Below are 22,982 nucleotides of genomic sequence, written 5' to 3'. Positions count from 1 at the left end.
TATGAAATGTTTGGACCTTTGGTGTCTTCTCAATGTCTTAATAGAGGACATATGTTTACAGTCATTCACTCCACATTTTAAAAAAAACCAAATTTCACATCTCCTACATTAGCCCTGAACAGCTAAATTCTTTATTCGGTGACTTCTCTGGAATTTGACTGAACTACGTGAACTCTACAGATGGAAGCAGCCTGAAGACGAGACTGGCTGCTCCATCCTTATTCTCAGGACATCTAACACAGAAAATAATCAGTGTTTAAGGCTGACGCCACATATCTCTGTACAGAGAATGTCAAGGAACAAAAAAAATATTAATTTGAAAAGATAAATTTGTAGACCCAGAGAATAATATGTTTATTGATTTGAGTGGTCCTAATCCCTAGTTCCTTTTACTTATTATTTAAATGTTTAATTTGGTTTTAGTGATGATGTTAGATGTCTGGAACACTTTTTAAAAATAAAAATGTAACCATTTTAAAGCAAATTTAAATTTCAGATGAGTTTTTTCTACAAATACTAAGCACACTTTTTTAAAAAATACCCTTCCCAAAAAAAAACCCCACAACTGTTTAAAAAGTGAAAATCTGTCTGCAGCGCTATGCAGAAGGAAGTCACATATGTCATTCTGTCAGCCTTAGAGGATCCATAAGCCTTTAAACCTCATCCTACCATTCATTAGAATACTTTAGTACACCAGTCATATTTTGTTGCAGAATTCACACAAAGGTAGATAATGAGGAAATCAAAATAGTTATGACTTCCCATACCCTGGATCAAATATTGAACAGAATGGAGACTGCAGCCAAGAAATAAGAAGATTAGTAATGGGAAAGACAGCTATGAGAGAATTGGAAATGATCCTAAGGAGTAAAGCTATATAATTGCAGAATGGACCACAGAAAACACTGTGCTATCCGCTAGAGGTAGCTCTTGTTTATACTTAGCATCTGGCCATGCTGATGAGAACATCTGAATGTGACTGGTAGTCATTTAATAGAGAAGGAAATGCTATGTCATCTATCAAGGCACCCAGGAGAAAATCTGCACTGATGAAGCCACCAAAGGGGTAGAAATTAAATCTAACTCACCTTCAGATCGTAACTGTTGTTAGAAGATTTGCTTGGAAGTTGGCACTTGCTTTAGCATGAGTTGTGTTAACAAAGCTCTGAAGGCTGGTTGTAATACCAAGGCAGTTGGTATCAGACTACAGGTATACTTTGGTACAGTCAGTTAATGAGGTGCAGTCAGCCCTCTGTATCCACAGATTCAACCATCCACAAATTCAACCATTCATGGATTGAAAATATTTAAATATATGTATAAATTCCAAGAAGCAAAACTTACTTTTATCTTTTTATATAAGGAACACCGCCGTATTTAATGGGATTTGAGCATTAACAGATTTTGGTATTCACGGGGTCCTGGAATCACCAAGGGCCCACTGTAGGTGTGTTCTATAGCATTACTTCTTCGAAAGAAAATGTGGTTCCTGAGACAGAAACAGCATGGAAAGAATAGGGACAGATTCCTAAACTACAAGAGAAGCAGTTCAACATGCTTCAGCAAATTTGTTCTCCCAAACTAACAGTATGCATGTGAATTGAAACAAATGAAATAAGCCTTGCTTATTCCGAACCCCTCTAGAGCAGACCTGCACAACTTGACAGTAAGTAGGGGCCAAAATTAAAACAGGCTAAACTTCTTTGGGACACAGCTAGGTTTTAATTAAATTTTAATTAATTAACAATTATTGATTATTATTAATAATAAATATTATTAATATTAATTTCATCCTTGTCGTCCCCTGCCTGGCTCTCTCCTCAGCAGAAAGCCAAGCAATGGAGGAACTTTGCCTGTCCTTCTCTTCCTCTGCTTGGACTTCTCAGGAGAAAGCCAAGTGACAGAGGATGCTTGAGGGGTGAGTGTTTGATATTCTTCCTCCTCCATCACTTGGCCTTCTTAGGAGAAAGCCAGGTAGTAGAGGAACCTTGCAGGACAAGCGTTTGCCTGTCCTTCTTCTCCACCTGCCCTCCTCAGGAGAAAGCTGAGCAGTGGAGGCAAGCATTTGCCCTTCCACCTCCTCCTCCATATGGCCCTCTCCAAAGAGGAAAGGCCAAGAAGTGGAGGAGCCTTCAAGTTGTTCTGCATCTTCATGGGCTGTCCAAAATCCTTAGGTAGGCCACACACAGCCTTTGGGGTGCATGTTGTGCAGGCCTGATCTAGACCTACTTCAAATCTTCTTCCAGAATGCAATCAGAGATAACTTTTTCTTTTACCAGTCTCCACCTTTCATATGATTTCCATTTTCATTGTGAAAGTTGCATATCCATGCTTCTTTAACATGTCTGGGGCAGCTGGTGAGGCAGGCTTACTTGCCCCCCTCCCCACCCCAATTTTATTGTTCATACATACTCAAGTCAGGGATTCTGGCAGCAGCTATTGTTTACATCTAGCCTGTTGTAGGCAGGCACACACAACAACAGGATCAGTTAGACCATAATCTCATTTTTCCCCACTCACGCTTTATTGCATTATTTACTGCAGGCATCCTGCTGTAACCTGACGCCATCCCTCCATCACCATCTTCTCATTGCCAACATTGCTTAAAAATACAACTTCCAGCTAGACTGAAACGAAGAGGGGAAGAGGGACTGGGCAAGCAGAAAAAGACTTTGTAAAAGGGAGCTCATTCCTCAGAGGAATTGATAACTGAGGCATGCCTATATTGGTTTAAGTGGTTATAATGACAGATAACATGGCTTGTGATATGTCTCCTACTAATCCAGCCACTGACACCACAATCAGTATCATTGATGACAATGGTGTATTTTCAATAGGCAATGTTATTTTAGTGGAGATGGTAAGTAGTGGTACTGAGATAGTAGAGGTCACTCGAGGGGGCCCTTCATTCATTCTATTATGAGAAGGCAGAGACTGGGTGGAAGTAAATCTGGATTGTAAGACAGGTGGGTATCTCTTATCTGAAAAGTATATGTTGTAGGACATACTTCATCTATGCCTCTGGGCTCATGGGGAGAACTCCCCATGAGCCCAAAGGCCTAGATGAAATAGTCCTCAGGGCAGCAGGCAATCCAGACTACTGTGACTGATGTAATAAGATGAGGAGTGGGAGCCACAAGACCAACACTTATGATCTCTGTAAGTATAATATTAGCTTTGGTGGCTATCTGCCCTCAGAGAGCTAGATAAATGATGGTGGTAATCTTGGTTATGAAAAGGCTTCACAGTACACATATGGAGAACGGTACTGAGTATCATGCTACCAATGAGTGCATATAGATGTGCAAGTTCTTGTCTGGAAGGGGACTTCCTTGAGAGTAACACACTCTGCTGGTCCTGTAGAGTTGGCTGGTTGTGGTATGCTGTTCAGCGCATACTGAATCACTTCACTTTCTGAAAATAAGCCCACTAGTTGTCTGTTGGGTGAAGAAGCATGACACATGAGCCATTGGTCAAAAGTTCTGCATTAAATATGTCTAAAGACAAAATGCTTAGCATCACTGGTAGATCTTTTGCAGGAACTGGAAGCTCAGAACACCTCTTTTGCTGCTGCTTCTTATGATGACCACCATATTTAGGGACATGTTTACTCTCATGAACTTTCTCTACAGGAGTGGACTGTGGACTAAAAGGACTTCAGTATAGACTAAGATGGCAGGACTGGTACAAAAACAATGCAATTTCAAACAATACAGCACTCTCTTAAACGTCCCTTTCTTAAAAACATTCAGTTTTAAAAGACCTTTGTTTTAAAAGACTTATGGGTGACTTTCAACTTTTTATCCATCACAATAAAAATCACTGAAAACATTTGGCAAGTACAAATCTGAACAAATGTGTACATCAGCTCTAATTTGTAAGGCAGCGATTTAACAACTTTGCCCTTTTCAGATCTCTTGTTATTCTCTAAATGCCTTTGTCAAATTTTGGTGGATGCCCGCAAGTAGTCTGCAGACCACAGAGTGTTCTGTACAGCTATAGGAGGATGTGGCTATCTAATGCCTCTCTCAACCATTTCTAAAAATTGCTACTGGACTGCATCAGGAGCAACTAATGCAGGAACAATACCAAAGAGAACAGAACACTTGACTAAGCACAACTATAAAAACAGTAATACAAACTTGCACAGTGTTTTACATCTATGGAACATTACTGCCATCCAGTGGAGTTAATCAGAACTGTGTCACTACTGATTAGTATTGCTGCAAGATGTAAATGGTAAATTAGTTGATTCAAGTATTAGATTAAGAAGTTTTTTTTTTATCCTATAGAGCAGTGATGGTGAACCTTTTAGAGGCCAAGTGCCCAATCTGCAACACAAAACCCACTTATTTATTGCAAAGTGCCATGTCCCTCTGGCTTTCTAGTGACAAACTCAGGCAAGCTCTGTGCTGGGGCAATGGCACCCGTGCCCACAGAGAGGGCTCTGAGTGCCACCTTTGGCACGCATGTCATGGGTTCACCATCACTGCTATAGAGGTTCCCTTTAAGAGCATGTGTGTGTGTGTGTGTGTGTGTGTGTGTGGCTATTCTGACATGCTTTTATTATGATTTTTTATTAAATAAAAGACAAAAACCTAAAGAACAAAAGTTCAGAAAAGATTCAACAACCAGAAATGCTAACAAAATATCTAGTGACATTTAAAGAAAAACAAGTTTTATTTGGCATAACATTTTATAAACTACAGCTCACTTCTACCAACTTATTTAAAGAGGCATGGGACTTGTTGTATCTGCTAAAACAAACTAACATGGCTACCCTCATGGAATAACTTCCAGTGTGTTAAGAGAGAAAATTTTGGCAAAGATTTTTTTATAGAAGACTTCCTCCCCATTTCTTAACCATTTTACCTGCATACTAAATGTTTGTGTATGTATGTGCCTTCCAAAGTTGCCTGTCGACTTAAGATAACCTCATGATTTCACAGGGTTGTCTTAGGCAAGGAAACCTCAAGAAGTGGTTTTGCCAGTTACTTCATTTGAAACCATAGTGTAATCATTTGAGTGTTGGACTATGACTCTGGAGATCAAGGTTCGAATCCCCACTCAAGCATAAAAAGCCGGAGTGACCTTGGGCCTCACAGGATGGCAATGGCAAACCCCTTTTGAAGCAGCATGCCAATAAAACCCTATGATAGGTTCACCTTATGGTCGCCATAAATTAAAAATGACTTGGAGGCATACAACAACAATAACAACATCCTGGAATTCACTGCCAGTCTGCCACCCAAGTACTAACCAGAGCTGCTTAGCTTCAAGATCAGATGAGATCTGATGCCATGTCAACCTGGTACCTAGTAATGCCATGGTATCCAATTTTCTTTTCCTGGTTTACCATCCTATCCTTACTTTAACAATTCTTAACTATTTATTTATTAAAGAATATGTATATCACTTTTTTCATTTCATTTTTTAAATCTCTCAGCAGTTTGCGATAAAAGACTACCAAATACATTTTACCATAAAATGTATATATTTATTTAGCAGTGTGTTATGTTCTAAAGCTGAGGTAGGTAATTGTAGTTTTCCAGATGTTTCCCCCCTATAACTCTCATTAGCCCCAGCCATCATAGCCAGTGGTGCGGTCTTATGGCAGATGCAGTCCACCAATGCCTACCCCTGCTCTAAAGCATCTTATGGTTTTCTTTGAGATTTATATCCATAAGGAGATAAAGAGACAATTAAAGTAAATAAAACATATTTCCACATACATTTCTACCTTCTTGTTTCCACTTTATATTGAGTTTACAATTAATATGACAACCCAAGGAGAGGCAGATTTCAGGATGAAGGGGTCTACTGAAGTTTTTACTAATACAGAGAGCCAAACAGCCAAACAGATCCAGATACATACAAATCATCTACTACATCCCATAAAAGAATGTACACAAACATGCACACACATACTGTGGATTTACTAGAAGTAAGGGGTTCTAACAGCACTCAAAAAATGACCAGGAAAATTAACAATGGTCTGGGCAAAGGCAACAAATTAGTATTCTAATTTTAGAGATGAGGAACACTTCAGAGGAACAAGCCGTGCCAGAGATTTCCCCCCTGAAAATGTTACATTCTCTCTATCAAGTATGGCATGAGGCATGGATTCCCACCATTTCGCAGATCCTCACATCTCTCACCAGCCTGACAAATACTATAGAGGTATGTACTACACTCTTTTTGTTACAGTTCAGAAACCTTTGGATTTCAGAGTACTTCAGAATTCCAGATAAGGGATATTCAACCTGTACCACTTACACCAACGTTTATACAACTGTCTGGATCTAGGTAAGAGTGAATCACTTCTGTGTTCAAGCTTGTGATGAGATGGCATAATTAGGGATCTCAAAGTTAACAGAGCATAGTAAATCAGTGAACTGAGTTATCTTCTGAATGTCTCCATATACAAAAACCACAAATGGTCCAAAATGTTGTTAATAATTATTAAAATAATATACCTTTTATATTAACATAATATAAAAAATAAGCTTTTTAAACACTCAAAAGATTCATTATAATATTCTTCTTAATGTAGCAATATTTTGCTATTATGTTCTGAACAAAAAATGCAAGAAATCTTCTTCAAATATTATACAATGCCTCGTACACAATCTATATTCTAGAAGAATCAGGAAATCATTCAAAGGGGTTGATAACATCTTTCCTTCATGAAAAAACAGCATGTGCCCACGTGTATAGAGATAAGGAAACATGTATTTCTCTAGAGATGCAAAGCATGCTGAATTTAAATTTTATATTAACATCTGTACAGGGGGAGAAAAGCAAAACAAAACTGGAAAACAATACCGTCAATGACAACACAATGATTTATGAGCCTAACCAGGTATTTTAATATTAATTTGGTATGTGTGAATGGTATTTCAGTTTTTGAAAAATATGACAGGCAGAATTTCAAGCCTCATATTACTTCTGGACTTGTGGAGAAGCAAGGGTGCTGCTTACCACTTCTGTTGATGTTTCTGCATGTTCTGAAGTAACATGTTCTTGAAGAGATGTTTCCGTATAACCCATTTTTCCACAATAAGGACAAGTAAAAGACTGTGGCTGCTCTACAGAGAAAGCTTCTCCACCATAGTACAAATCTGGAAGGAAAAAATAAGTAAACAAGTAAGAACTCCATTCACAAACAATAATTATGGCTACACATATTTGAAACATAGAAACATTCTCTCGGCACTTGATGTCCTCCAGATATACAGTATGACACTACAGTAAAGATGGCCAACAGGTTATGGAAGTTGTAATCTCATGCATGCCTTTAGAAGGTACCTGGTGCCCTAACTTTGTTTTAAATAGCTGATAATACAACATTTGTAGTAATGTGTAAGTCAATAGATATATAAAATCACTCAGAATACAGTATTTTTACATTTTATGCTAGGAGAAATCAAAATCTCCTCTATATACATTTTAAATTCATGTGACTAAACAAACCTTTTGATGTTGCTCAATTCTGTCCATTGCTAGTCCAATATTTTATTCTAATAAAGTTTGAAAAACTATTGTAATTTAGGAAAGAAACCTGAAACAGTGTTGAGGTCCTGGATCCTTATTCTGCACAAAATAATCCTAATGATATTATCCTTAAGAAGGCTAATATGTTAAGACTTTTCTACATCTGCCAGAGTGGAAACCAGCGACAGTGTTAGCAACCATTATAAACATCTTGAAGTCATAACATGTATCCTTACTTCCTCAAGCGCAAGCAATAGTACACACAATTTTTTTCTACTGCTTTTACATATGCTGAGTTCATACAAAGCAACCATATTCAAAAATAACTAAATGAACCCATTAAAAAAATTACAAGCCTGAAAAACAAAGTAACTGTTCTCTATAATAATAGTACAGTAGCAGTAAAATGTTGCTTCCAATTTGTGTAGAAAAAAGCAGTACTTGCTCATCAAAAAACATTATTTTCTTAACTCCAGCAAATATCCTAAAATAAAATTAATGACGAACAGCAGCATGCTCGGTGGGCTAAGGCCAAAAAGTAAGGCCATACATACCTTCCACTGTACTGAGAAAGCTAGTTCTGAGGAAATGCACCACGGAAGTCCCAATCACTCACTCCTTGTCTTTTAAATGTGCCAAAGCAGTTTGTCAAGACCAACAGCAACACCACAATCACAGCTAACCAACAAGTCCCTTAAATCTTATAACCAAACAGCTTAAATATGGAGGGGGGGGGGGGGAGGAGGAGATACCAGCTGCTGTGGAAAGTGTATTTTCCAGACTTTGATTCATCATTAGCTTACCATGGAACAAACATTTTGTATGGCATCCTGTTCAGTATTTACTACGACATAAACTGAACCTCCAACATCCTAAGTTTTGGAATTCACTTTTATAATCGTTGCACACTGCAAAAGCCAAAAGGGCCCACCAATCCATTTTAGAAGCCAGGCAGTGACACCAACATACGGTAACAATTTCTGAGGTGTTTGGGGAGGGTGCTGGTGAATAAAGAAGCATCCACTCCTCTCCCCACAGCAAGGCACTTGGCAACAAGCAGTTGCCACAGGACCCTGCAGTACTCCATCATTGCAGCCACATCTCCAGACTTAGGATCTTGGCCTATGTCTATAATTGCTTAGAAAGCTGAAAAATCCTGACCTGTTATTAATAGTGTTTGCTCCAATACAAGTAAGGCTGAGTAAAAGAGGCTAGTACAGAAACCCCTTCTCAAAAGAGCAACGTTCATCAGAGCCTACTGTACACAAGGAACTAAGAACACTCACAAATGATGCATTTTAGAGTCAAAGACTGCTACAAGGCCTCACAGAAAACATTAGAAATAAGACAGTACTTCAGAAATGTGTCTACCTCTCTTTAGATCACTAGTATTTATGCCATTTTAAGGATGACACATAAACAACAGTTAAGCATGAACTTATGTATGTTTCAAGGCAAAGTATAATAAAGACCAAGCACCACAATATTCAGACTTAAAGTAACCCTGCACCATTTTGTTTTCCCTTTCCTTTCCTCCCCACTTCTTTCTCTCCTTCCCTCCCAAACAAACAATTTAGGGGAGGAAAACTGAAAGAGAGAGAAGGAGACAGGATGACTACTCAAGAACTACTCTATTGTTGTTGTTGTTGCCAGTAGTGTACCTAACCTTGGTCTGGGGAACAACATTGAAAAAGTCTGAAAAAGTTAGGCTGCTTTTGCAGTTTGCACTCTGAAAACCAGTTGTCAAAGAATATGCTGTCATGCTTCTGTATTGATTATGGTATTCCCACAGGTATCTGGCTGGCTCTTCTAGAAACTGAAAAAATATACTAAACAGGCTTTTGGTTTGACCAGACAGACTTTTCCTACATATCTAAAAAGAAAGGAAGGGAGAGACAAGTTTTTCAAAACTTCTCTAAATGAAAGTATCCTGCTATGTGAAACATCTCCTCCTTGTGTTTTCCTTCCATGTGCAGGTACATTCTCATGGGAAGAGGTTTTCCCACAAAAGATTTCACCATGTACATTACAGAGATGCCTCATTTAAACAGAATACTGTGGACACGTGAATACATGCTCGGATAGGCAGAAAGATTGTGTGAAGATCTTATTTTGCATATTGGATAGGCAACCTAACCATGAAAACTGCTTGAATCCATCTCTGAGGTATGGAGATCTTTTGGTTCCTCAATGAAAGCTACAATCGGTTCGGAATGTGTGTTTTATTTAATATATGTGGCTAACCTCAATGTATTTGTTATCTATGATGATTTAAACAAAATAAACTTGGCGTGGAAAAGAAAAGCATCCTAAATATGCTTACGGACAGAGAGAACCGTGTCACACAATGCTGCAATGGTTAGGACATCTTCAGGACATACACAACCTGCTTAGATAAAGTCTAAGTCAGCGCTCCAGTTACCCATAGATTGCATTCGGTCTCCCTCAGGGAGGATCAGGGGCCATTCCTAATTAATATGAAGTGTCCCACCAAAGGGTTTGATTTTGGAAAAAGCCATCTAAACAGTCAAGACAAGTCACACACAAACACAGCTACTCGTTTCTCTTATTTCTGCCACCTTTAAGGAAGATGGTACTGCAATCCATGTCTGAAAAAAAATAATAAGACCAAGTTTCAAGAGAAACAGAAGTACTGGATGGAAAAACAATGTAATCAAAAACATCCTTCAGCTCATATCTTGCTTCAGAGCCAGGAGATAGGATGATTTATGTGTAGACAGGCTAGGACATTTTTGAATATATAAACTGATCACTCCCTAGCTGTCTGACCTGAAGAAGTTCCAGCACAAGTGCTAAAACGGTATAGTAAATAAGTCCAAAGAAGTTATTATTTCACATAAATTTCATTGTTTTCCTGCCCACACATATTTCCATTAACCTGTGAGGCAAACTGAAGGATTAAAAAGAGGATTCCTGCCCCCTATAAAGCAGACAGGATGAGCTCTCTTCTAATTTACAGTCCTATCTGGCTTGTTGTGTGCCTTCAAGTCATTTCAGACTTATGGCGACCCTATTATGGGGTTTTCTTGGCAAGATTGGTTCAGAGGAGGTTTGCCATTCCCTTCCACTAAGGTTGAGAGCATGTGACTGGTCCAAAGTCACCCAGTGGGTTTAGTGGGTTTCACAGCTGAGCCAGGAATCAAAATCTGCTCTCTTAGACCAGAACTGTAGTCCAGCACTCAAACCTCTATGTCTCAAACCTTTATGGCTTAGTCACCTGGAAAAGATTCTCATCTGCATGGGACAGATGAGAAATAACTATCTTCTCATCTGCAATACTTACATTGCTAAAAAGGCCAAAAAGAACAAGATTACATTTTTAAAATAACAGTTTAACAAGGAAGAAGGATGGAAGGAATTCTGGCAGTACAGTACTTTATACACTACAAAGAACTCTGATTTAGTGTACAGTGCTTTTTACAAAGAGAAATATTTGAGTATAAGGATGCCTATCACTCAATTTAACAACAAATACAAGGGGACACACAAAGCCTGTGATGAGTCTACTCATATTTACTCTACCAAGCGAAAAAAAGAAGCTTTGTCTGTGTTACCAGTTATTATTTTGAGAGATTGTTTTAGCACTAGGATGTCAGATTTAACTCTCTGTTGCTGTTGTTGTATGCTTTCAAGTTGCTCCTGACTTATGGAAGCCTAAGGCAAACTATCCTGTGGTTTTCTTGGTAAGGTTTGTTTAGAGGCAGTTTTTGCCTTTGCCTTCCAATAATAGTAATAATAATAATAATAATAATAATAATAATTGGTTACAAAGGAACAAAAAGAACAATAAAATACATATACCTTAAAAACGAAATCTACATAATCCCCTACTACCCCAAGCCTCCCTCCCTACCTTAAAAACTTAACATAATAAAAGCAATGACAATATAAAATACAATTACTGTAGTTAAAATGAAGATATTAGTTAAAATGGAGATATTAGAGGCGAGACCTCTATCTTGGGGCGGACTGGAGCTCTCAATGCCAGTGGAAGAGGAGGTTAATCCGGGAAGGCCTGCTGGAAGAGATCCATCTTAAGAGCCTTTTTAAAGGCTTCGAAAGTGGTAATTTGATGGATCTCCTCTGGCAGGTCCTTCCATAACCTAGAAGCGGGTTCCTCTGGGGCTGAGAGTGTAACTTGCCCAGGGTCAAATGTGGCTTTCCATGACTGAGCAAGGATTCAAACTCTGGTCTCCAGAGTTGGTGTCCAACACTCAAATCTGAACACAATGCTGGCTCTACTGACTTTAAATACAAGTTAGAAAACATGAACAGGCAGGGGTCTCCTCCATATTAACCAGTCAAAAGTAATTTCTGGCTTAAATAGGTTAAAATTTAGGTTCATTGGTGGTTCACTGATGTCACAAGGAAAACAGATTTCAAAGACAATAGTATAGAAAGCAACAAGTTTGCAAGCTGAGAGCATTAACTGAAGTATTAAATGTCACAGTGTTCTAATGGGAGGATTTCCTGCAGTCCACAAGATGCATATGTCTTTATGGGTAGACAGCCATAAACCTTTCTACATTGTATTTTAAAATTCTACATATTCCATTGTATTCTGTACCAAGAGCTCCTATTGTCATTACTTATCCTTTGCATTGCTCTGATGAGAAATGGAGCTGCTCACCTGAAGTCTGATTTCAAAGGTTTCAGGTGATTGTCCAATACTTTTTATTAGCATTTATTAGGCATTTAACTGATTTCAGCTGATATACTGATAGTGATGTTTGTTTTATGGTATTCAAAACCTTCAAACTTTAACAAATTCACATTGTTCTGTGTTTCTTTTGTAAGGTGATTTGAAAACAAAATTAAAAACTTAACAAGTCTTTTAAATAAATACTTAAGTTCCTAGTATCATGAAGGGTTGTTGGCTCAGAGGAGGCAGGTTCAAAAATCCACTTTTTATCTTGTGATAGAATTGTTCGTGCCCCTCACTGCTACATTAAAAATCCCTTCTTTTAAAATGAAATGCAAACCAATGTAGATGTAGATATGTCAAGAAAGACTCTGCATATTCAGATGTCCTACAGGCAAACTGCACATTTTAGGAATACTGTAGAAACACAATAGTGGATTAGGGGAACTCAGCATTATATATTTTGTTACACAAAATGTTTTGCAGTACTAAAGAATATGGACTGCATGAGTTTTAGAAAACTAAAAGTAAAGCAAGACATAACTGACCTCCAATAAGTAAATTAGTTCCACAGACCCTCAGGACTGATTCAAGCAAAATCATATTTTTATATTTTATGAGCATTCCTTGCCATTTGAACTCCATTTCATACTTACACTAACACTATAAACATGCTCAATAGTATAATCCCTACAGTGAAGATGTGAGGATGACTGCCATCATACTCTTAACTTTTACAGGACTGTTGCAGAGAGGATAAGGGAAGAGCAGTTTGCCAAAAAGTCATCTAGTGAATTAATGAATGTAGTGAGATGTGGACAAGTGGCTTTCTAGCTTCAATGCTCATTGTTCTTGCCCACTGCTCTCTCACATTGTGCATTTCTGCAGAGACAACACCATTCTTGTTCATACTCAGGCCAGGCCTCTATGGATATGTTGTACATATTTTGTGTGTACTCCACTTTCCTGATGGATGGGTGCATGGCATGGGAACTATGCTGTCTCACTCAAGATTACAGATATTACAAGTGCTTTGTGGAACCATGACATGCAGCAACTACTACACTCCCAGTCTGGATCAAGCAGGTGGTTTAAAATAAAAAGGTAGAGTTCCTTTATTTCATTTTTATCCCATTTTATCTTCACAACAACCTAGGCTCAGAGAAGCTAACTTACCCAGTGTCACTGACTGCACTATATGGCTGCATGGAGATACCAACTTGGCTCTCCCTCCCTTAATCCAACACTGTAAGCATCCACCACCCTTACAGATTCTTTCTTCTCACAAGTGACATAGGATACATGGATCAGAGACAGACAAGCAAACAGGCAAGGGAAAACTACTGATCAGACTTCCTACAGCAAACACATCTCCACTGTGTGAATATGGAAAGGATGAGTGAACACAGTATGCAAAATAAGGAATATAGAAGACAAACTCAGCTCATGACTGGTTAGGAAAAAGGACATTATAATGTGTGCCAGTGAAAAAAAATGTTGGCTTGGCTTTCTCTGTTAAACCAAAGAAAAAGATGATGCATGAACCATACTGTACTATTCTGTTCTTGACAGAATTACACTCATTTATGTAGAGAAGGATATTCCTTTCTTACAATGTAAGCTTCTGTATTTGCCTGGAGAACCAGAATGCCTGCTAATTGTTGAAGTTCAAACTGGATTTCAGAACAAAATCTTGTCATGGAAGAATCATCTCAGTCAAATGACTGGGATGTAGTAACTATTACAGTTATATAAACAGTGTTTCTCTCTCATATATATATATATATATATATATATATATATATATATATGTGTGTGTGTGTGTGTACACACACACATACACACATACAAATATGCCTACATACATAAATACAAACAAACAATCCTCACATGACAACAACCTTCAATAATTTTACGTAATACTCATTTGTGCCACATCTCTCACATATCATCAACAGAAATACAGCAACTGATATTAACAGAAACATGTTAGTAATAAGGGTAAAGTCACACCACACAGGATAGACAAGACCATAAAATCAGAAAGCTTGTTTGGTCCCGTGGAGTAATGTGAGGATGACTGCCATCATACATATTTATCTAATATTTATCTAACCATACCAGGTAGCAATGTGGTCCAATGTATTAGTGTATACCTTCAAGTCACCTGTCAATTTATGGCAACTCCATGAATTTCACAGGGTTTTCAGAGGCAAAGAATACTCAAAGGTAGTTTGCCATTGCCTTCCTCTGAAATATAGCCTACAGCAACTGGTTCCTATTGGCAGTGTCCCATCCACATGATAATCAGGGCTGACTCTGCTTAGCTTCTGAGGTCAGATCAGATCTGATGCCTTCAGGGTACTCGAAAAGTTTCAGTGCTTTCATGCTAACAAGAAACTAAGGAAATCCCACAGCAATCTCTGGTTTTCTTTGGAAAAATGACAATACATTTCTGAAATGTACTGTTTCGTCAATTCATTGGTTTGCTTTTACTTTCTAATAATCTTATGCATTGAATCAACTTTTACCCTTAGCTTTCTACTTCTACCTGCCATACTTTTCTTTCCGTTTCTAAAAAGATACAAGCTATTACTTCTCTCTCAACCAGGGCTGGGGACTAGGAGTAAGGAATAAAGGAGTAAAAGGTTTTTACAGGAGTAAGAGTAACAATAAGGAGTAACAAAATATATTTGTTACACCTTATTAAAGTCATTATATTGTACCAAAAACAGTTTTATTATATTGCACTGGCGAAGAGAGACACTTACATACACAAAAACACACATGCCAACCTAGCAAAGCAACTGAGGCTTCCCCTCAGCTCTGGGGAGAAGGAGTAAAGGAGTAAGAGGTTTTTTACAGGAGTAGGAGTAACATTAAGAAAAAATATCTTACTCCGGAGCAGGACAAGGAGTAACCCCCAAATCATCACTGCTCCCCGGCCCTGCTCTCAACATGCCTTTTAGATCATTTTGAAAATTCAAAAAAAATCTCCATTCAAGAATAAGACAGGAAGAAAAATGAGTCCAACATGTTTGCATTTTTACGTAGGCACAGTGCTTTGCAAATGATTGCATCTTCTTACAAAATTATCTCCTCTCTCTTTCCTTCTTTCCAAGCATATTGACTCAGAATTCAGAGTTCAACCATGCTTAATTCCAGCTACATTCCATCAGATGGCCACCTTAATCCATAACCCATCAAAAAGTAACTTAATTTTTAAAGATTTGTCTGCAGCACTGATCTGATTGTCTAGGTGTTCAAATTAATACAGTTTTATCCCAAAACTAAATGGAGATAAGCAAAAGAAAGGAAGAACATCGGATTTAAACAGGCTCACTACAAATAAGCAAGATTAATTTGATAAAAGTCCCAAATTATATCCTGCAAATTCATGGCACAGGCAACATTACTACATAAATACAAGAATCACTTACCAAAATCTACCCTTGTTAGTATGCACTGCATTGGATGGTCAGTTGTATGCCTTGTTGTCGTTGCACCACTTTCATAACAAGATGCACACAGATCGTAATCGTAGCAAATTAAACACTTGTATCTGCGACCTCGAAAATTTCCTTTTAAACATGCATCGCAGCTGACACCTGTAACCAAACAAAAGTTCATTAACCACAAATTATACAACATTTCTGTGAGAAGCTCTGTGTTTGGCAATACATACAATTTTTTAACGGATTTAACTCCGGTTTTAAACTTTTGTGCTGTTAGCTATCTAGAATTACTAGTGAAAATGAAAAAATTTAAGCATGGAAAAAAAAAACACCAATGAAATTTCAATGTCACTATCATATGCTTTTTTAAAAAAAGCCAAAGTTTTGACTTGTTTAATCATGGTTTCTTCTTTAACCTCATATTCCCCTATGGGTCTGATTCATTTTTAACTTACTATTTTTAAGATGCACTCTCCTACATTATGAATTAAAACAACAACAACAACAACAAAAACCCCACTGCACAAGGACAACTTGTTCCTATGAGAAATTTTATTCTGGGTATAAAGTGTACATGACATGGACCTAACATGAAGTTAATATACACATGCATAAATCCTTAACACTAGCAGAAACATGTTGGCTGTTAATTTACATTTTTAAAAGTAGAACAGACTTAAAGCTATTTACAGTTGCTTTATACTTCACCGGCAAAATGTCAATGCTATATTGTTACACTTACCAAAAACATAATCCTATTTTCCACTAATAACAACATGAAGTTGTCTGTACTATTAAAAAGAGTATTATGTGCCTTGTTTTGATTTAGTTTGTGGAATGGGGCAGGTCCTGAAAGAACAGAACTATTAAGGAGGGCAATTCTGGCACCCTGAAAAGACCATGAACCATCTAGCCACACAAGAAATGCATTTGTAAATTAAATTAATCTGTACATTAAATTTAATGTGAATTAAATGCATTTGTAGTGTGCATATATGTATGTATATGTACATATTGTGTATGATTTTCTAAAAGGTTTTCTGCCTCTCTGAACTAAAAACTAAATTATTCTGTTACATTTAAGTAAACTAAAATTAAACTCTGAATAATATCATATGACCTAGCAAGCCTAAAATCTCCACCATTGGACTGAGATTAATTGCTGAGTTCTACAAGTTAAAACGTCTAGACAAATTTTTGTACTTCTATGCTTCCTTTTGGCCCGTCCTAACTTTTTATCATCCAGCCTAATGAAGAGTTCTAGAGAACTAGAGAAGGACAGCGGAGAAATCAATAAAATGTACTTATAATGTACATTTTGTCCAAATTTGACAGTGGAGAAATCAATAAAATGTACTTACAATGCAACAGAATGTACATTGTCCATGTATTCAAAAATAAACTCCACTGACTTTACAAGAGAATTTTTTTGGGTAAACATGTTTCATACTACAGTGCAAGTAACATCTAACAACAAAGCTTAGAATTACTACTACTAGTAGTACTACTACTATTGTTGCTACTACAGGAGTACACAAAAGTATTTTAAGACATGACTATTCAATATCACATGGTTTAATTACATTATATAGATGAAGCATGATGGAAATCATTGAACACTGTTAAACATAATTATTTTAGCATGGCTGAAGTGCTATGTACATAATTAATAATAATAATGTTTTATTTATATACCGCTATTCCAAAGATCATAGCGGTGAACACAAGTAAGCTAATTAGCAAGCGAGCTAATTTGCCCCCAACAGTCTGGGCACTCATTTTAGCGACCTCGGAAGGATGCAAGCCTGAGTCGAGCTTGGGCCCTTTTGCTGGTCTTGAACTCGCAACCTTGTGGTTTTGAGTGAATGGCTGCAGTACAGGCATTTAACCACTGCGCCACCAGGGCTCCTTTAAAATATTTGTGCTTCCAAGGAATAATCATCTGAAAATATTATACAGTGAGCTCGTGCCATACACGGGCGCGCCATACGCGGCCTTGAGTATACGCGCTCAAGCCGCGGCGCACGCGTGGGGCGGAGCGTCCCATTCAATTGAATGGGCGTGCACGCCCGTTGCGCTCCGTGCGCGCCCGCGCCGCCGCGCACGAGCCCCATTGTTTCCAATGGGGCTCGAGCATAGGCAGAATTCGCCTTACGTGGAGGGATCCGGAACGGATCCCCCGCGTAAGGCGAGGACGGACTGTAACCTTGATTTCAGATTTGACAACTATTGTACCTCTTCCAACTGCCCAATCTGTCATGTTCCTAATTAGATTTATCAAATAATGAATTTATAAACCTGGAAAAGTGACTGCAGAAAAATACAGTAGCAGAAAACTGTCCCCTCCTCAACTCTGACTCATACACAAGCTGCTCTACGTTAGGTCTTGTTAGCCAAGTAGTAACAAATTAGCCTAGTATCAAGATATCATATAACCTGCAGTATAGCCCACTTTAATGGGTGTTAATGTAAGCCATTTAGATCTTTCTGGCAGTTCAGCATTCCAGAAAGTACCTTCTACAACTCTGAGCAAGTCCCTGTTGCCTCCTGTAAAGTTTCTCCAATCCAGGTAAGTAACTTATTTGCAACAAAACAAGCAGACTAATATTTCCACCTGGTCTGCATGACAAAAATTTTATAGCAATATAGCAACAGCAAATACATTTCTATCCCAATTATCAGTGAACTAACACTCCCTAAGCAGTTTACAATGTGTTTTTATTCATAGATTTGTCAGAGACAGAAATTCCAGAACCACAAGTCTTTAAGTGATTGTTTTGACATAAATGCATGTTTCTTATTTCCAAGAATAATATGTCATAATCTCAACATAATTTACTGTACCCATTAATTGCTATGCTATGCAGAGCTTCAAAACATCCCCCCAAGTTGGAATTTAACACAAATATAATGAACATCTCACTCTAAATCACTTTAATCAACTTCATAAGACCAGTAGCTGGTTCTATATTGGCTACCTTTTGATGCAAAGCAAAACTACATCTTAGCATTATAGGAACAAGTAACAAAGTCTTAGATTTACATGCTCCCAGCCCCCTCCTCTTGCTTGTTGTTGTGTGCCTTCAACTCACTTCCAACTTACGGTGACCTATTGCGGGATTTTCTTGGCAAGATTTGTCAGAGGAGGTTTGCCATTAACTTCCCCTGAGGCTGAGAGAGTGTGCCTTGCCCAAGGTCACCCAGTATGTTTCATGGCCAAACTGGGAATCAAACCCTGGCCTCCAGATTCACAGCCCAACAGTCAAACCACTACACTTTTACTTCCCTTTTATATTAACCAGTACAACATGTCACTCAGCATTGAAAATCTGCTTAATTTTACCTATGATCAATAGAAACCAAGCAAGTGTGCACAAACTACCATTTAAAACTGAGTTGTTCCCACTAACAACAGATAAGATCAACCAGGAATGGAAAACATCAAGACAGCAGAGGAAGCAACAGCTCTGATGGAATTAACATGGAAAGTGTGTGCATGGATAGAGGAGCAGCCAGTTCAAAGCAAAACTTTGCAGTTGCTGGCACTGCTTCCTTGCACACTAATCTGTTGGAGAAAACTGGGATCCCTTTCCTAGGCTGCTCATAACAGAGACACAATTAGAGACCCCCCATGAAAAAAAAAGTGAAAGGCTACTAAACATCCATGTTATACAGAGCTATTTCCATAAAAGATGAGGGGCTACAAAGGCTGGTAAACCCAAGTCCTGGTTGAAACTGCTTTGGGCAAGAAGGAGCTATCAAAGTATACCATTACAGATGCTAACACAGAAGGTGAGAGCAGAGCGCACGCTGCTCACCTGCCCTCCACATTGATGCAACAGCCTCCACTGTTCCACCCAAAGGTAACCTTGAAAGGGCAGGAGACAAGAGGTTCAAACATCTTAACAGAGACTTCCAGCGTCCAATGGTTTAGAAACTGGTGTATAAAGGTTAATAAAATAGATAAAGTGGGAATGAAATAAATACTGTACGGTAGGCTCTTGGTATCTGCTGGGGTTTGGTTCAAGGACCCACCATGGATAACAAAAGCCATGGATGCTCAGGTCCTATTAAATATAATTGCATGGTAAAATGGTATCCCTTATATAAAAAGGTAAAATCAAGGTTTGTGTTTTGGAATGTGTCTGTGTGTATTCAAGCTGTGGATGGTTGAATCCATGGGTGAAGAATCTGGGGATACAGAGAACCAATTGTAAATGTAGTTTTAAAATTTGTTAAGGACTTGAGCTCTTAATGAATGGACAAGCAAAGACCATTCCAAAACGTTGGCCCTCCAGATGTTTTGGACTTCACTTCCCAGAATCCCACACCATTGGCCAAGATGGCTGAGGCTTCTGGGAGCTGAAGTCCAAAAAAACACCTGGAGAACCAGAGTTAGGGAAGCACTAGACCATTCTGGCATGGCATTCATCAGAAAGGAGGAACTGAATGAGAAAGGGGGTGCTGCACTTCCTTGCGGTGTGCAACCACCACAGATACTACTATTAGAAACAATGCTCTCTGTAGGTGCAGAACTCATATGATATTGCAGAGAGACCAAGAAGAACAATTTGTTACTGAAATGCTTTGCATTTATATAGCACTTTATTTCTTACAGATATTATTGCAATAACCATTAGAACAACCCTGTAGGCCACATGAGTAACACAAATGAGTGAGGAAAGTTGATGTTGAGAGACTATGGCAGCTGGCTATGCAGCGCTTATAACAGGCACGCATCATATTATTTTCTTTCAGACTACCTGGCTAAACAACAGTAATGAGGAGATCTTCCTTCCTGGCATTTCCAGTCCTAGTAAATTATTGATAAGAGAATATGTATCACTGGCAACACAGCATAACAGCATTCCAAAACAAAGTCACATCCACACTTTGAGCTAATATCTCTCGTCAATAGCAGACTTCAAGATAGAAACTATCAGGTAATAAAAACACCTCCCTGCCATTTTAGCACACAGAAACAATTTTTAGGGCTGCTCTAGAACCATGTGTCCCTCGATTTCAACCTAGCTTATTTCCCCCTTCCCCCACCTTTTAATTTCCCAACAGAGTTCAAACACAAATAAAAGGGGGGGGGGGGAAGATGGGGGGACAAAAATATGAAACTGCCAATGGAGGACACTGCATCAAGATAAACATGATTTATTCTAAATTATCTTTATTCAAACTTTCAGCATTGTTTTTAAAAAGCTTTGCATTTCTTGAAATGAACCAGAAATGCTAAAATAATTAAAAGCAATAGTTACATAGCAGCGATTATACATGACAGGGCTTTCTTTGTACCAGTCTCTCAGCTGTGGAACTTCCTCCCAAGGGTAGCTGGCTCCATTGCTTTTGAGCTTCCAGCAACCAGTTACGGCAGCATAATTTCATATGGCATTTCGTCTGTAAAACCAGAGGTGACTTCTCTGGCTGCCGTAATTGTGCATAGATTTTTAAGTGTTTTAAAATCATATTTAATCCACCTATATTTAACATTTTAAATAACATTTTTAACTTTGTGTGTCACCTCAGTGCTCCAGAGGGCTAAAAAGAAATCAATAAATGTATAGGCATCAAGTTTCATACAAAGACAAAAGACAGAAGACAAGCATTCTTACCAAAACCTGCAGGAAGTATAAGACAAAACAAACATCACAGAATTTAAATTCTGAAATCAGAGAGTACCAATAAGCATTTAATTTCACATAATTATTTAGCAGAACCACATGCAAGAGCTCTAAATGAATGTAAGTCTCCAGGACCAGATGAACTACATCCAAGGGTGTTCAAAGAACTGGCAAATGTAATATCGGAGCCATTGGCAATAATCTTTGAGAACTCTTGGAGAACAGGAGAGGTCCCAGCAGACTGGAGGAGGGCAAACGTTGTCCCCATCTTCAAAAAGGGGAAAAAAGAGGATCCCAACAATTATCGTCCAGTTAGTCTGACATCTATACCAGGGAAGATTCTGGAGCAGATCATTAAACAGAGAGTCTGTGAACATTTTAGAAGGCAATTCCATAATCACAAAGAGTCAACATGGGTTTCAGAGAAACAAGTCATGCCAGTCTTATCTCTTTCTTTGATAAAATTACCAGCTTGGTAGATGAAGGGAATGCTGTGGATATAGTGTATCTTGATTAAAGTAAGGCCTTTGACAGGGTTCCCCATGACATTCTTGCAAACAAGCTAGTGAAATGTGGGCTAGGCAACGTAACTGTTACATGGATTTGTAACTGGTTGACTGGCCGAACCCAAAGGATGCTCAACAATGACTCCTTTTCATCCTGGAGAGAGGTGACCAGTGGGGTTCCACAGGGCTCTGTCCTGAGCCCAGTGCTGTTCAACATCTTTATTAATGACCTGGATGACAGAATTGGGGGCATACCTATCAAATTTGCAGATGACACCAAATTAGGAGGAGTAGCTAATACTCCAGAGGACATGATCAAAATTCAAAATGACCTGAACAGACTAGAAAACTGAGCCAAAACTAACAAAGTGAAATTCAATACAGAGAAATGTAAGGTACTGCACTTAGGGCATAAAAATTAAATGAACAGATATAGGATGGGGAACACCTGGCTTAAGGAGACTACGTGAGAAAGGGATCTGGGAGTCCAAGTAGAGCACAAATTGAACATGAGTCAATAGTGCAATGCAGCAGCTAACAAGGCCAATACGATTTTAGGCTGCATCAATAAAAGTATAGTGTCTAGATCGAGGGAAGTAATAGTGCCACTCTATTCTGCTCTGGTCAGACCCCACCTGGAATATTGTGTCCAGTTCTGGGCACCACAATTTAAAAAGGATGTTGAGAAACTGGAGCGTGTCCAAAGGAGGGTAACTAAAATGGGGAAAGGCCTGGAAACCATGCCCTATGAGGAACGACTTAGGGAGCTGGGGATGTTTAGCTTGGAGAAGAGAAGGTTAAGGGATGATATGATAGCCCTGTTTAAATACTTGAAGGGATGTCATACTGAGGAGGGAGCAAGCTTGTTTTCTGCTGCTCCAGAGACTAGGACCCGGAGCAATGAATGCAAGCTGCAGGAAAGGAGATTCCAGCTCAACATTAGGAGGAACTTCCTGACAGTAAGGGCTGTTTGACAGTGAAGTCTACTTCCTTTAGAGAACTTTAAACAAAGGCTGGATGGCCATCTGTTGACGATGCTTTGATTTAGATTTCCTGCATGGCAGGGGGTTGGACTGGATGGCCCTTGGGGTCTCTTCCAACTCTATGATTCTATGATTCTTTTTTCATTAATTCCATTTTTGAAAGTGAAACCACCACCACCACAAGTTGTAAAATGATCATTTTGTTGCAGACCCCAGACAATCTATCTATCTGTACCAATTCAAGGATAGTA

At 38.5% G+C, this 22,982-nt stretch overlaps 1 protein-coding gene across 1 annotated transcript in view; it reads right to left on the bottom strand.

Moving 5' to 3' along the window:
* KCMF1 (potassium channel modulatory factor 1) overlaps positions 1 to 22,982 on the bottom strand; it is a 58,996-nt gene that overhangs the window by 9,035 nt on the left and 26,979 nt on the right. The window contains exons 2-3 of the mRNA XM_089488660.1: positions 15,598 to 15,765; positions 6,982 to 7,121 (exon numbers count right to left, since the gene is read on the bottom strand). Of these exons, the coding sequence (XP_089344786.1) occupies positions 6,982 to 7,121; positions 15,598 to 15,765 (308 nt within the window). The remainder of the gene's footprint in view (positions 1 to 6,981; positions 7,122 to 15,597; positions 15,766 to 22,982) is intronic.

The sequence above is a fragment of the Sceloporus occidentalis genome, unplaced genomic scaffold, assembly GCF_023333645.1.
Source record: "Sceloporus occidentalis isolate IW3139 unplaced genomic scaffold, rSceOcc1.0.p SCAF_1, whole genome shotgun sequence".
Lineage (NCBI taxonomy): Eukaryota > Metazoa > Chordata > Lepidosauria > Squamata > Phrynosomatidae > Sceloporus > Sceloporus occidentalis.
The sequence above is the reverse complement of the archived record's forward strand: the minus strand, read 5'-3'. Positions and strand labels throughout refer to the sequence as shown.